General features: G+C 43.6%; 6 protein-coding genes across 6 annotated transcripts, besides 4 other annotated features; all 6 read left to right on the forward strand.

Moving 5' to 3' along the window:
- Nucleotides 1-9,277: part of a sequence feature (sequence corresponds to BAC RPCI93-30J2) that runs on past the window's edge.
- On the forward strand, nt 358-2,466 carry Tb927.2.5280 (trans-sialidase, putative; the record flags this gene model as incomplete). The annotated part of the gene is made up of 1 exon (XM_946607.1): nt 358-2,466. One exon carries the CDS (start codon nt 358-360, stop codon nt 2,464-2,466), a length of 2,109 nt encoding a protein of 702 aa, XP_951700.1.
- On the forward strand, nt 3,827-4,930 carry Tb927.2.5290 (hypothetical protein, conserved; the record flags this gene model as incomplete). The annotated part of the gene is made up of 1 exon (XM_946608.1): nt 3,827-4,930. One exon carries the CDS (start codon nt 3,827-3,829, stop codon nt 4,928-4,930), a length of 1,104 nt encoding a protein of 367 aa, XP_951701.1.
- Nucleotides 4,547-4,602: a microsatellite.
- On the forward strand, nt 5,761-6,858 carry Tb927.2.5300 (hypothetical protein, conserved; the record flags this gene model as incomplete). The annotated part of the gene is made up of 1 exon (XM_946609.1): nt 5,761-6,858. One exon carries the CDS (start codon nt 5,761-5,763, stop codon nt 6,856-6,858), a length of 1,098 nt encoding a protein of 365 aa, XP_951702.1.
- Nucleotides 7,689-8,777, forward strand: Tb927.2.5310 (hypothetical protein, conserved; the record flags this gene model as incomplete). The annotated part of the gene is made up of 1 exon (XM_946610.1): nt 7,689-8,777. The coding sequence occupies one exon, from the start codon at nt 7,689-7,691 to the stop codon at nt 8,775-8,777; it is 1,089 nt and encodes a 362-aa protein (XP_951703.1).
- Nucleotides 9,278-13,113: part of a sequence feature (sequence corresponds to BAC RPCI93-1F7) that runs on past the window's edge.
- On the forward strand, nt 9,608-10,702 carry Tb927.2.5320 (hypothetical protein, conserved; the record flags this gene model as incomplete). Its single annotated transcript, XM_946611.1, has 1 exon — nt 9,608-10,702. The coding sequence occupies one exon, from the start codon at nt 9,608-9,610 to the stop codon at nt 10,700-10,702; it is 1,095 nt and encodes a 364-aa protein (XP_951704.1).
- Tb927.2.5330 (hypothetical protein, conserved) lies at nt 11,533-12,642 on the forward strand (the record flags this gene model as incomplete). Its single annotated transcript, XM_946612.1, has 1 exon — nt 11,533-12,642. One exon carries the CDS (start codon nt 11,533-11,535, stop codon nt 12,640-12,642), a length of 1,110 nt encoding a protein of 369 aa, XP_951705.1.
- Nucleotides 12,259-12,314: a microsatellite.

Genomic DNA, 13,113 nt, shown 5'->3' on the forward strand with positions numbered 1-13,113 from the left:
GCATATATATATATATAATTTTCTTCCTTCACTGTAGACGGATGTCTTTCATTGTCACGGTACTTTAAGTGACCAAACCAGACTATCTTACTGTTCCATGTTTCTCTGCTTCTGACATAGTACGGTAAATACTATAGTAAACGCTTTTTAGAGATACATAAAGGAGGGGGATAATAAAAGTGGCAAACGCAGCATAGATAGTATTTGGTTTATCGTTGGCAGCCGTTGAAGGGTGGGTGAGTTTTGAAGTGCCGTTACGTACACCGACCGCGTAGCCTAGTACCTGGTTCATTTAAAGGAGGAAAAGGAGAACGGAAGTATTATTCATCCCATCTCCCCTCTCGTCAGCTCATTTCGATGCGCGTTGTATACCAGCGTTTCTTCCCGGTGCTTCTTCTTTTACTCAGCCTTGAGCACCTCTGCAGCCGACATGCGTGCGCGGACGAAGGAGAGGAAGGAGGCGTGAATCACACAGTGGGAGGCAACCTTACGGGCACGCATTCGTACCGTTCGCCATCTCTGCTTTCCATAGGCGATTCACTTGTCACCGTGTCCGAAACATGGGATCCGTCGGACACGGAGCAGTACGTTGACGTGATTACCGAGTATAGCGCCCATTACGGGGCCCCGGCAGTAACACAGGTGGCGGTGCGTAACGATACGTTGGATTTTCATGCTGTGTATAAGCATAAGGAGGACCGTGAAAGTACGATGCACCCCACCGCTGTTGCGATAGACGGAATGATATTTGTCCTTATATTTTGCAAAAATATAGGTGCCAGTGGCAACCAAACGGGAGACGCAGTGATCATGCCGCATGTAGCCAAGGGTGTGGTGTTACCAGGCGGCGCGACGGGCAACGTGTGGGTAAACTGGACGCAGCTGATGCCCATCAGATCACTGCTTCCCAAAGTTATCGAGGGGAAGAGAGTTAGTATGTTTTTTGGTGGCGGTGGGAATACTATTGTGATGACGAAGGGGACGCTTGTCATGCCTGTGCAAATGGTAAGAACGGACGATCAACGGTTCGCCACGATTATATACTCCTCAAACAACGGCACCAGCTGGACCGTTGCAAAAGGTTTCACGGATTCAGGGTGTAGGGAGTCCTCAGTTCTTATCTGGAAGCGTAAAATGCTTCTTGTTGCGCGGTCCGACGATGGTTATACTAAAGTGTTTGAATCGGACTACATGGGCGACGTATGGACGGAGTCCCTCGGGACAATATCTCGAGTATTAGGAAATTCACCCGATCGGAGAGGGCCTGGAAATCAGGGTAGTGCCATCACCATCCCTCTCGGAAACGAGACGGTTATGTTTTTCACTCAAACAACCGTATCCAATAGCTCTGACAGCAATGAGGGAGACATTAATCGAATCGACCAGCGCATCTGGTTTAGCGATGGCAGCCGCATGGTTAAGGTCGGACACATTTACTGGAACGACCACTTATCAAGCAGCCGTAGTTATCTTTTGTACTCCAACAATAGGCTCTTGTGTGCCTACGAGATGGGTGCAGAGAAGGCGTATGCTATCACCGTCAGGAGCCTGGTTGGTGAATTGGAAAATGCAAGATTTGCGCGAGAGACGTGGGCGAGACAGGATGCATATATCTCAGGTATATGCTCTTCAGCGAAGGAAAGCGCACCCTGTGCGAGCGGTGTTCCCGTAGATGGCCTTGTTGGGCTCCTTTCCAGCATGGTAAACGGGACTGCGTGGGTGGATGCTTATTTTTCTGTGAACGCTAACTTCGTTGGAGGTTTGGCCGGCCCTGCGGGTCTGACATTTGAAGGAACAGCACGCGGGGGTCGGTGGCCTGTTGGTGTGCAGGGGCAGAATCAACGATTTCACTTCGCCAACACTCATTTCACGCTGGTGCTGACACTGACAATTCATGAGCAAACTGCACCTAGAGCTCCAGTGCTTGTTACACGTCTTTACGAGAATGGGAGCTACATAGACTTGGAATTCTCATACACAGATGACAAGAGATGGCATATAAAGTATGGTGCGGAATACGGCTCGACATCTGGGCAATGGGCGTTAAACCAAGAACACCAGTTAGCATTTGTGCTCCGTGGTGGTACTATCGCTGTGTATCTCGACGGGAAACGTATGCCAACGATGGCAAGGATGTTAGCAGGAAACGGTAATCTGCTCAACATCACCCATTTTTATATTGGTGGCTATGGCACGGTAAAGCAAAGCCCCAGAGACAGGTTAACCATACGAAACGCTATGCTGTACAACCGCCCATTGAAAAAGGCAGAGATCGACAAGTTGTTCGCAGCGAAAAGCGGGATAACCGCTGCAACAAAAGGCATAGAACCACTCACACCCAAGTGGAATCATAAAACCAAAGACCTTGAACCGCAGAGTGGTGATGGGCGCGCAGACCACGCGTTCCGTACCCCTTCATGGGCATTACCTTTGTTTGTTCTGCACTTATATTCCCTATTTATGTAAAACACGGAGCTGTCCCGGTGCAGTGTGACGAATTGGAGGGGCCGTGCACCACCTGGGGTAGCTTTTCTCAGTGCCCCTCCCCCTAACTCCCATTAATACACAGGCATATATTTTTTCCAAACATGAGCGAACGGTGCTTTCCACCACTGATTTTATGCAATAAACAAAAGCACATATATGCGTATACATATATAAACTCTTTTTAAATAACTGTCACGATTCATCTCTCCCCCCACTCCCTTGTTTTCCCCCTTCTGTTACCTATATCACATTCGATCCGCAACATGTTAAGGGCGAATGTAATCAAATAGCGATGGTACACTCGTCCCAGAGGAAAGCACAAAATGCCAGTCTTGTCGCTTTTATCCCTCTTCCCCCGCACCAGTTTTTTGCGTTGAATAAATAAATTATGGGGTGAACATCAACGGCCACTATGAGCGACTGTGGAGGTGGGAAGAATGGTGGAGGCACCTCTTGGCGGTGCAACATTAGCCACGACCGTTGGCGAATACATTGAAAACCATTTGAACAGGAAACAGAGGAGCAATCCCTGGAGTAAAAACCGCTTTGTTTCGTATTCTTTTTTAAAAGGAGTGAGTAAACGTGTACGGCTGGAGGTGTGCCCCCACAGCAACGCACATTCTCGTAGGCAACGTACCGCTACAACTGCTCTAATGTTGGCCTGACGCCTACCGTGGAGCTGACGGAATCGGCCCAACGATACAAATATTGCTCTACACAACGTTGATAACAAATTGGTTGACACATACAATGAACGTGAAATAGCGTATCTTATCCCTGCACCCAAAATAAAAGGGAGTTAAGCACGAAAGAACGCTTTGCATTACCTCAACTTTTCACCGTATACACAAATAAGTATCACCAGAGGAAATATTACGAATACCAACTACTACAACAGACAATCAAACAAAAAATTCAAAACACCACTAATGAAAAACACACAACCACCGCACCACATCAAAGAAAAAATAACAAAGGCTCAAACAGCTAATATAAAGAAACATCATAATTCATAAGACCTCCATCAAAGAAACCAGTAATAGCACAATAAACTACATCCCTTCTTACCTTCTCCATTATGATAATAAATGTTTTGAGTACCTGTGTCTCACTAACCAATTTGTTGGGATATGTGATATGGCTGCTCTCTTCCATTATTATTTGTGTTATCCTTTTCATATTTCTTGTTTATTATCCTCGAGTGTATGTGTGATTATTTGATATCTTGTGTAACTCCTTTTTCTATTGTCACTGTTGCATTTCCCCTTTACTGACACGCTCTTCCCTCTTTCCCGCATATGTGTGTATTTGATAAACTCATAAGGAAGCAACACTGACAATGAGCATGGACACCCGTATGGTGAATTTTGGTTTTACGCGTGCTGCTCTCCTGTGCGGTCTTTTATTATTGCTAACTGCCGTGTGTCCGCTGCATGTGACTGCTGCTGATAATGGACGTGTGATCGTTAATGTTAAATCCTATTTTTCAATGGACAATTTTGCTTTTGCTCATCGAGGCAATTACTTCGTAAGCTACAAAAATGCTGCGGCATATTGTGGCGACAATGGTGCTGTGCTTCCTGCCGATCAAACGGAGGCGGCGCACCAAAGTTTGCAGAGCGCAATAAAGCGTGTAATTACGGGTTCGGATGCTTTCAGCTACCTTGGTGGAGATGCTGTGTACAGTAGTGGCGAAGCAATTGAAGCTGATAAGCGTTGTAAGCCTGGAGACGCGGCATCTTCCCGCTATTGTGTGTATCGTTGGAATAAGGGATTGTTTGCAAAGGCTTTGCCTGATGGTCAGGGGGTGGCGTTCTGGCGTGGTTCATATGTCAAATACGGTGGTGCGGCCTCAATGAATGGTTACCCATCCTTTTGGGGTAGTGAATATCCCAAGCGTGGTCAGTTGTATACCCTTTCATGGTATCATACAGGAGATGATGTGACTACCTGGTATGATGGAAAAGATATGTCAGGACGCATAAAGTGGGCGAGTGATAATCCCGATACAAAAACTGAAAACTACGTTATCTTATGTGAAGTCCACGATTCTATCAGCACGACGACAACCACAACAACTACAACTACGACAACAACTACCACTACAACTACAGCTGCACCTGCCTCAGGCGAAGTACCGGAACCAACTGTGACAAAGGATGAAGAAGTTACTGTGACAACTGTGTCATTGGAAGAGAGAAGTAATTGGCACATTATTCTCATAGCTCTAATTTCTGTTGTTTCCCTCATTGTGTTGCTACTTTTCCTTTTACGTTGGTTTTGTGATTATGATGTTAAAAAGGAGATCATTCCCATGACGCTGCGTGAAGTTGTTGGAGAGCCGTTGTTTGTCCTGGAGCCAACACCTTTTGTTCCCCCAGAGGGTTTTGCTGCTCCTCCCTTAGCCCTGCAATATTATAACCAAATGAGAACCAGTGAATAATATTAGCGTCACATCGTGTATCACATGGGTGGTGGTTGAGTGATGTTTAGGATCAAGTGGGGTAATGAATACTGTACCGCTTTCATCCTACGTTACGGACCGTCACAATTTCTAGCTTCGTGTATTGTTTCACTTCCTATTATTACTTTCAGTAGTGCTCAATACTTCATTGTTTCATATAATTATTACTTTTATGTTCCTAATATTAACGGTCTCCTTGTACCATGTTGGCTCTGCGAGGGACTTCCGATGTGTGGCATCACTTCCCTCCGACCACATCATTGTTCTTTTAGTGTGTGACCCATTGAACCATCTTTACTGTTTGATGTCCCATTGTTTCGTTGTTGTTAGTGTTGATTATTTATTTCGTGTGTGGGTGTCATGTTTAGTTCGCGTTATTTCATGTTTTACTTCCATGTATATGTGGGAGGCTTGTAGGTCCTCCCTGTTACGTGTGATGTATTGCTATACGTGTAACTTGCAGCACTTAATTATTTTAAAAACCTGTACGACGCTGTGTTAAACGAGAGTTCCATAGTGTTCAATCCCTGCGTTATAGTTGGTCCATTATGATAATAAATGTTTTGAGTACCTGTGTCTCACTAACCAATTTGTTGGGATATGTGATATGGCTGCTCTCTTCCATTATTATTTGTGTTATCCTTTTCATATTTCTTGTTTATTATCCTCGAGTGTATGTGTGATTATTTGATATCTTGTGTAACTCCTTTTTCTATTGTCACTGTTGCATTTCCCCTTTACTCACACGCTCTTCCCTCTTTCCCGCATATGTGTGTATTTGATAGACTCATAAGGAAGCAACACTGACAATGAGCATGGACACCCGTATGGTGAATTTTGGTTTTACGCGTGCTGCTCTCCTGTGCGGTCTTTTATTATTGCTAACTGCCGTGTGTCCGCTGCATGTGACTGCTGCTGATGGTGATAATGGACGTGTGATTGTTAATGTGAAGGAGTATTTCTCCATGCCTAATTATGCATTTATTCGAAGAAGAAAGTATATGGTTGATCACGAAAGCACCAATCGTTACTGCGTGTATTTTGGTGCCGAAGTTGCTGCCGATCAAACGGAGGCGGCACACCAAAGTTTGCAGGATGCTATGAAGCGTGTAATTACGGGTTCGGATGCTTTCAGCTACCTTGGTGGAGATGCTGTGTACAGTAGTGGCGAAGCAATTGAAGCTGATAAGCGTTGTAAGCCTGGAGACGCGGCATCTTCCCGCTATTGTGTGTATCGTTGGAATAAGGGATTGTTTGCAAAGGCTTTGCCTGATGGTCACGGGGTGGCGTTCTGGCATGGTTCATATGTCAAATACGACGGTGCGGCCTCAATGAATGGTTACCCATCCTTTTGGGGTAGTGAATATCCCAAGCGTGGTCAGTTGTATACCCTTTCATGGTATCATACAGGAGATAATTCGACTACCTGGTATGATGCTGATGGGGTGTCAGGCACTATTCGTTGGACAAGTCGAAACTTTGACACGAAGTCTCAGGATTACGTTATTGTTTGTGAAGTTCAAAGATATGTTACTGTGGCAGCTGATAACTACACAACAACTACCACTACAACTACAGCTGCACCTGCCTCAGGCGAAGTACCGGAACCAACTGTAACAAAGGATGAAGAAGTTACTGTGACAACTGTGTCATTGGAAGAGAGAAGTAATTGGCACATTATTCTCATAGCTCTAATTTCTGTTGTTTCCCTCATTGTGTTGCTGCTTTTCCTTTTACGTTGGTTCTGTGATTATGATGTTAAAAAGGAGATCATTCCCATGACGCTGCGTGAAGTTGTTGGAGAGCCGTTGTTTGTCCTGGAGCCAACACCTTTTGTTCCCCCAGAGGGTTTTGCTGCTCCTCCCTTAGCCCTGCAATATTATAACCAAATGAGAACCAGTGAATAATATTAGCGTCACATCGTGTATCACATGGGTGGTGGTTGAGTGATGTTTAGGATCAAGTGGAGTAATGAATACTGTACCGCTTTCATCCTACGTTACGGACCGTCACAATTTCTAGCTTCGTGTATTGTTTCACTTCCTATTATTACTTTCAGTAGTGCTCAATACTTCATTGTTTCATATAATTATTACTTTTATGTTCCTAATATTAACGGTCTCCTTGTACCATGTTGGCTCTGCGAGGGACTTCCGATGTGTGGCATCACTTCCCTCCGACCACATCATTGTTCTTTTAGTGTGTGACCCATTGAACCATCTTTACTGTTTGATGTCCCATTGTTTCGTTGTTGTTAGTGTTGATTATTTATTTCGTGTGTGGGTGTCATGTTTAGTTCGCGTTATTTCATGTTTTACTTCCATGTATATGTGGGAGGCTTGTAGGTCCTCCCTGTTACGTGTGATGTATTGCTATACGTGTAACTTGCAGCACTTAATTATTTTAATAGCTTATATGAGGTTACATTAAACGAGAGTTCCATAGTGTTCGGTATCTGCGTTATAGTTCATCCATTATGATAATAAATGTTTTGAGTACCTGTGTCTCACTAACCAATTTGTTGGGATATGTGATATGGCTGCTCTCTTCCATTATTATTTGTGTTATCCTTTTCATATTTCTTGTTTATTATCCTCGAGTGTATGTGTGATTATTTGATATCTTGTGTAACTCCTTTTTCTATTGTCACTGTTGCATTTCCCCTTTACTCACACGCTCTTCCCTCTTTCCCGCATATGTCTGTATTTGATAGACTCATAAGGAAGCAACACTGACAATGAGCATGGACACCCGTATGGTGAATTTTGGTTTTACGCGTGCTGCTCTCCTGTGTGGTATTTTATTATTGCTAACTGCCGTGTGTCCGCTGCATGTGACTGCTGCTGATGGTGATGGACGCGTGATTGTTAATGTGAAGACGTATTTCTCTGTTCCCACATATGCGTTCATTAGGAAAGGTAGATATGCTGTTAATTACGAAAATGCTAATTATTATTGCGTCTTCTTTGGTGCTGTGCTTCCTGCCGATCAAACGGAGGCGGCGCACCAAAGTTTGCAGGATGCTATGAAGCGTGTAATTACGGGTTCGGATGCTTTCAGCTACCTTGGTGGAGATGCTGTGTACAGTAGTGGCGAAGCAATTGAAGCTGATAAGCGTTGTAAGCCTGGAGACATTGCATCTTCCCGCTATTGTGTGTATCGTTGGAATAAGGGATTGTTTGCAAAGGCTTTGCCTGATGGCTGGGGGGTGGCGTTCTGGCATGGTTCATATGTCAAATACGACGGTGCGGCCTCAATGAATGGTTACCCATCCTTTTGGGGTAGTGAATATCCCAAGCGTGGTCAGTTGTATACCCTTTCATGGTATCATACAGGAGATAATTCGACTACCTGGTATGATGCTGATGGGGTGTCAGGCACTATTCGTTGGACAAGTCGAAACTTTGACACGAAGTCTCAGGATTACGTAGTCACCTGTGAGGTTCAAACTGATATTATCACGACGACAACCACAACAACTACAACTACAACTACAGCTGCACCTGCCTCAGGCGAAGTACCGGAACCAACTGTGACAAAGGATGAAGAAGTTACCGTGACAACTGTGTCATTGGAAGAGAGAAGTAATTGGCACATTATTCTCATAGCTCTAATTTCTGTTGTTTCCCTTATTGTGTTGCTACTTTTCCTTTTACGTTGGTTCTGTGATTATGATGTTAAAAAGGAGATCATTCCCATGACGCTGCGTGAAGTTGTTGGAGAGCCGTTGTTTGTCCTGGAGCCAACACCTTTTGCTCCCCCAGAGGGTTTTGCTGCTCCTCCCTTAGCCCTGCAATATTATAACCAAATGAGAACCAGTGAATAATATTAGCGTCACATCGTGTATCACATGGGTGGTGGTTGAGTGATGTTTAGGATCAAGTGGAGTAATGAATACTGTACCGCTTTCATCCTACGTTACGGACCGTCACAATTTCTAGCTTCGTGTATTGTTTCACTTCCTACTATTACTTTCAGTAGTGCTCAATACTTCATTGTTTCATATAATTATTACTTTTATGTTCCTAATATTAACGGTCTCCTTGTACCATGTTGGCTCTGCGAGGGACTTCCGATGTGTGGCATCACTTCCCTCCGACCACATCATTGTTCTTTTAGTGTGTGACCCATTGAACCATCTTTACTGTTTGATGTCCCATTGTTTCGTTGTTGTTAGTGTTGATTATTTATTTCGTGTGTGGGTGTCACGTTTAGTTCGCGTTACTTCATGTTTTACTTCCATGTATATGTGGGAGGCTTGTAGGTCCTCCCTGTTACGTGTGATGTATTGCTATACGTGTAACTTGCAGCACTTAATTATTTTAAAAACCTGTACGACGCTGTGTTAAACGAGAGTTCCATAGTGTTCAATCCCTGCGTTATAGTTGGTCCATTATGATAATAAATGTTTTCAGTACCTGTGTCTCACTAACCAATTTGTTGGGATATGTGATATGGCTGCTCTCTTCCATTATTATTTGTGTTATCCTTTTCATATTTCTTGTTTATTATCCTCGAGTGTATGTGTGATTATTTGATATCTTGTGTAACTCCTTTTTCTATTGTCACTGTTGCATTTCCCCTTTACTCACACGCTCTTCCCTCTTTCCCGCATATGTGTGTATTTGATAGACTCATAAGGAAACAACACTGACAATGAGCATGGACACCCGTATGGTGAATTTTGGTTTTACGCGTGCTGCTCTCCTGTGCGGTATTTTATTATTGCTAACTGCCGTGTGTTCGCTGCATGTGACTGCTGCTGCTGATGGTGATGATGGACGCGTGATTGTTAATGTTAAATCCTATTTTTCGATGGTGTACCGTGCTTTTTTCCGCAATAAAACTTACTTCGTTAGTTATGAAAACGCTGAAGCATATTGTGTTGAAAACGGTGCTGTGCTTCCTGCCGATCAAACGGAGGCGGCGCACCAAAGTTTGCAGGATGCAATGAAGCGTGTATACTCCATTTTTGTTGCTTTCAGCTACCTTGGTGGAGATGCTGTGTACAGTAGTAGCGGAGTAATTGAGTTTAATAAACGATGTAATGCTGGAGACATTGCATCTTCCCGCTATTGTGTGTATCGTTGGAATAAGGGATTGTTTGCAAAGGTTTTGCCTGATGGTCACGGGGTGGCGTTCTGGCATGGTTCATATGTCAAATACGACGGTGCGGCCTCAATGAATGGTTACCCATCTTTTTGGGGTAGTGAATATCCCAAGCGTGGTCAGTTGTATACCCTTTCATGGTACCATGAACACGAAGATGTGACTACCTGGTATGATGCTGAAAGTGTAGCTGGACAGCTGGTGGCAGCAAGCAACAATCCCGAGACCACAAACAAGAACTACGTTATCTTATGTGAAGTCCATGATTCTATCAGCACGACGACAACCACAACAACTACCACTACAACTACAGCTGCACCTGCCTCAGGCGAAGTGCCGGAACCAACTGTGACAAAGGATGAAGAAGTTACTGTGACAACTGTGTCATTGGAAGAGAGAAGTAATTGGCACATTATTCTCATAGCTCTAATTTCTGTTGTTTCCCTCATTGTGTTGCTACTTTTCCTTTTACGTTGGTTTTGTGATTATGATGTTAAAAAGGAGATCATTCCCATGACGCTGCGTGAAGTTGTTGGAGAGCCGTTGTTTGTCCTGGAGCCAACACCTTTTGTTCCCCCAGAGGGTTTTGATGCTCCTCCCTTAGCCCTGCAATATTATAACCAAATGAGAACCAGTGAATAATATTAGCGTCACATCGTGTATCACATGGGTGGTGGTTGAGTGATGTTTAGGATCAAGTGGAGTAATGAATACTGTACCGCTTTCATCCTACGTTACGGACCGTCACAATTTCTAGCTTCGTGTATTGTTTCACTTCCTACTATTACTTTCAGTAGTGCTCAATACTTCATTGTTTCATATAATTATTACTTTTATGTTCCTAATATTAACGGTCTCCTTGTACCATGTTGGCTCTGCGAGGGACTTCCGATGTGTGGCATCACTTCCCTCCGACCACATCATTGTTCTTTTAGTGTGTGACCCATTGAACCATCTTTACTGTTTGATGTCCCATTGTTTCGTTGTTGTTAGTGTTGATTATTTATTTCGTGTGTGGGTGTCATGTTTAGTTCGCGTTATTTCATGTTTTACTTCCATGTATATGTGGGAGGCTTGTAGGTCCTCCCTGTTACGTGTGATGTATTGCTATACGTGTAACTTGCAGCACTTAATTATTTTAATAGCTTATATGAGGTTACATTAAACGAGAGTTCCATAGTGTTCAATCCCTGCGTTATAGTTCATCCATTATGATAATAAATGTTTTGAGTACCTGTGTCTCACTAACCAATTTGTTGGGATATGTGATATGGCTGCTCTCTTCCATTATTATTTGTGTTATCCTTTTCATATTTCTTGTTTATTATCCTCGAGTGTATGTGTGATTATTTGATATCTTGTGTAACTCCTTTTTCTATTGTCACTGTTGCATTTCCCCTTTACTCACACGCTCTTCCCTCTTTCCCGCATATGTGTGTATTTGATAGACTCATAAGGAAACAACACTGACAATGAGCATGGACACCCGTATGGTGAATTTTGGTTTTACGCGTGCTGCTCTCCTGTGCGGTATTTTATTATTGCTAACTGCCGTGTGTTCGCTGCATGTGACTGCTGCTGATGGTGATGATGGACGCGTGATTGTTAATGTGAAGGAGTATTTCTCCATGCCTAATCGTGCATTTATTCGTGATGGGGAGTACCATGTAAGTTACTACAATGCTAACGCATATTGTGTCGACAATGGTGCTGTGCTTCCTGCCGATCAAACGGAGGCGGCACACCAAAGTTTGCAGGATGCAATGAAGCGTGTAACTAATTCTTTTGTTGCTTTCAGCTACCTTGGTGGAGATGCTGTGTACAGTAGTGGCGGAGTAATTGAAGCTGATAAGCGTTGTAAGCCTGGAGACATTGCATCTTCACGCTATTGTGTGTACCGTTGGAATAAGGGATTGTTTGCAAAGGCTTTGCCTGATGGCTGGGGGGTGGCGTTCTGGCATGGTTCATATGTCAAATACGGTGGTGCGGCCTCAATGAATGGTTACCCATCCTTTTGGGGTAGTGAATATCCCAAGCGTGGTCAGTTGTATACCCTTTCATGGTATCATAAAGATTATGATGTGACTACCTGGTATGATGGAAAAGATATGTCAGGACGCATAAAGTGGACGAGTAAAAACACTGCTACAAGAACCGAAAACTACGTTATCTTATGTGAAGTCCACGATTCTATCAGCACGACGACAACCACAACAACTACAACTACGACAACAACTACCACTACAACTACAGCTGCACCTGCCTCAGGCGAAGTGCCGGAACCAACTGTGACAAAGGATGAAGAAGTTACTGTGACAACTGTGTCATTGGAAGAGAGAAGTAATTGGCACATTATTCTCATAGCTCTAATTTCTGTTGTTTCCCTCATTGTGTTGCTGCTTTTCCTTTTACGTTGGTTTTGTGATTATGATGTTAAAAAGGAGATCATTCCCATGACGCTGCGTGAAGTTGTTGGAGAGCCGTTGTTTGTCCTGGAGCCAACACCTTTTGTTCCCCCAGAGGGTTTTGCTGCTCCTCCCTTAGCCCTGCAATATTATAACCAAATGAGAACCAGTGAATAATATTAGCGTCACATCGTGTATCACATGGGTGGTGGTTGAGTGATGTTTAGGATCAAGTGGAGTAATGAATACTGTACCGCTTTCATCCTACGTTACGGACCGTCACAATTTCTAGCTTCGTGTATTGTTTCACTTCCTATTATTACTTTCAGTAGTGCTCAATACTTCATTGTTTCATATAATTATTACTTTTATGTTCCTAATATTAACGGTCTCCTTGTACCATGTTGGCTCTGCGAGGGACTTCCGATGTGTGGCATCACTTCCCTCCGACCACATCATTGTTCTTTTAGTGTGTGACCCATTGAACCATCTTTACTGTTTGATGTCCCATTGTTTCGTTGTTGTTAGTGTTGATTATTTATTTCGTGTGTGGGTGTCATGTTTAGTTCGCGTTATTTCATGTTTTACTTCCATGTATATGTGGGAGGCTTGTAGGTCCTCCCTGTTACGTGTGATGTATTGCTATAC

The sequence above is a fragment of the Trypanosoma brucei genome, chromosome 2, assembly GCF_000002445.2.
Source record: "Trypanosoma brucei brucei TREU927 chromosome 2, complete sequence".
In the NCBI taxonomy this organism is placed as follows: domain Eukaryota; phylum Euglenozoa; class Kinetoplastea; order Trypanosomatida; family Trypanosomatidae; genus Trypanosoma; species Trypanosoma brucei.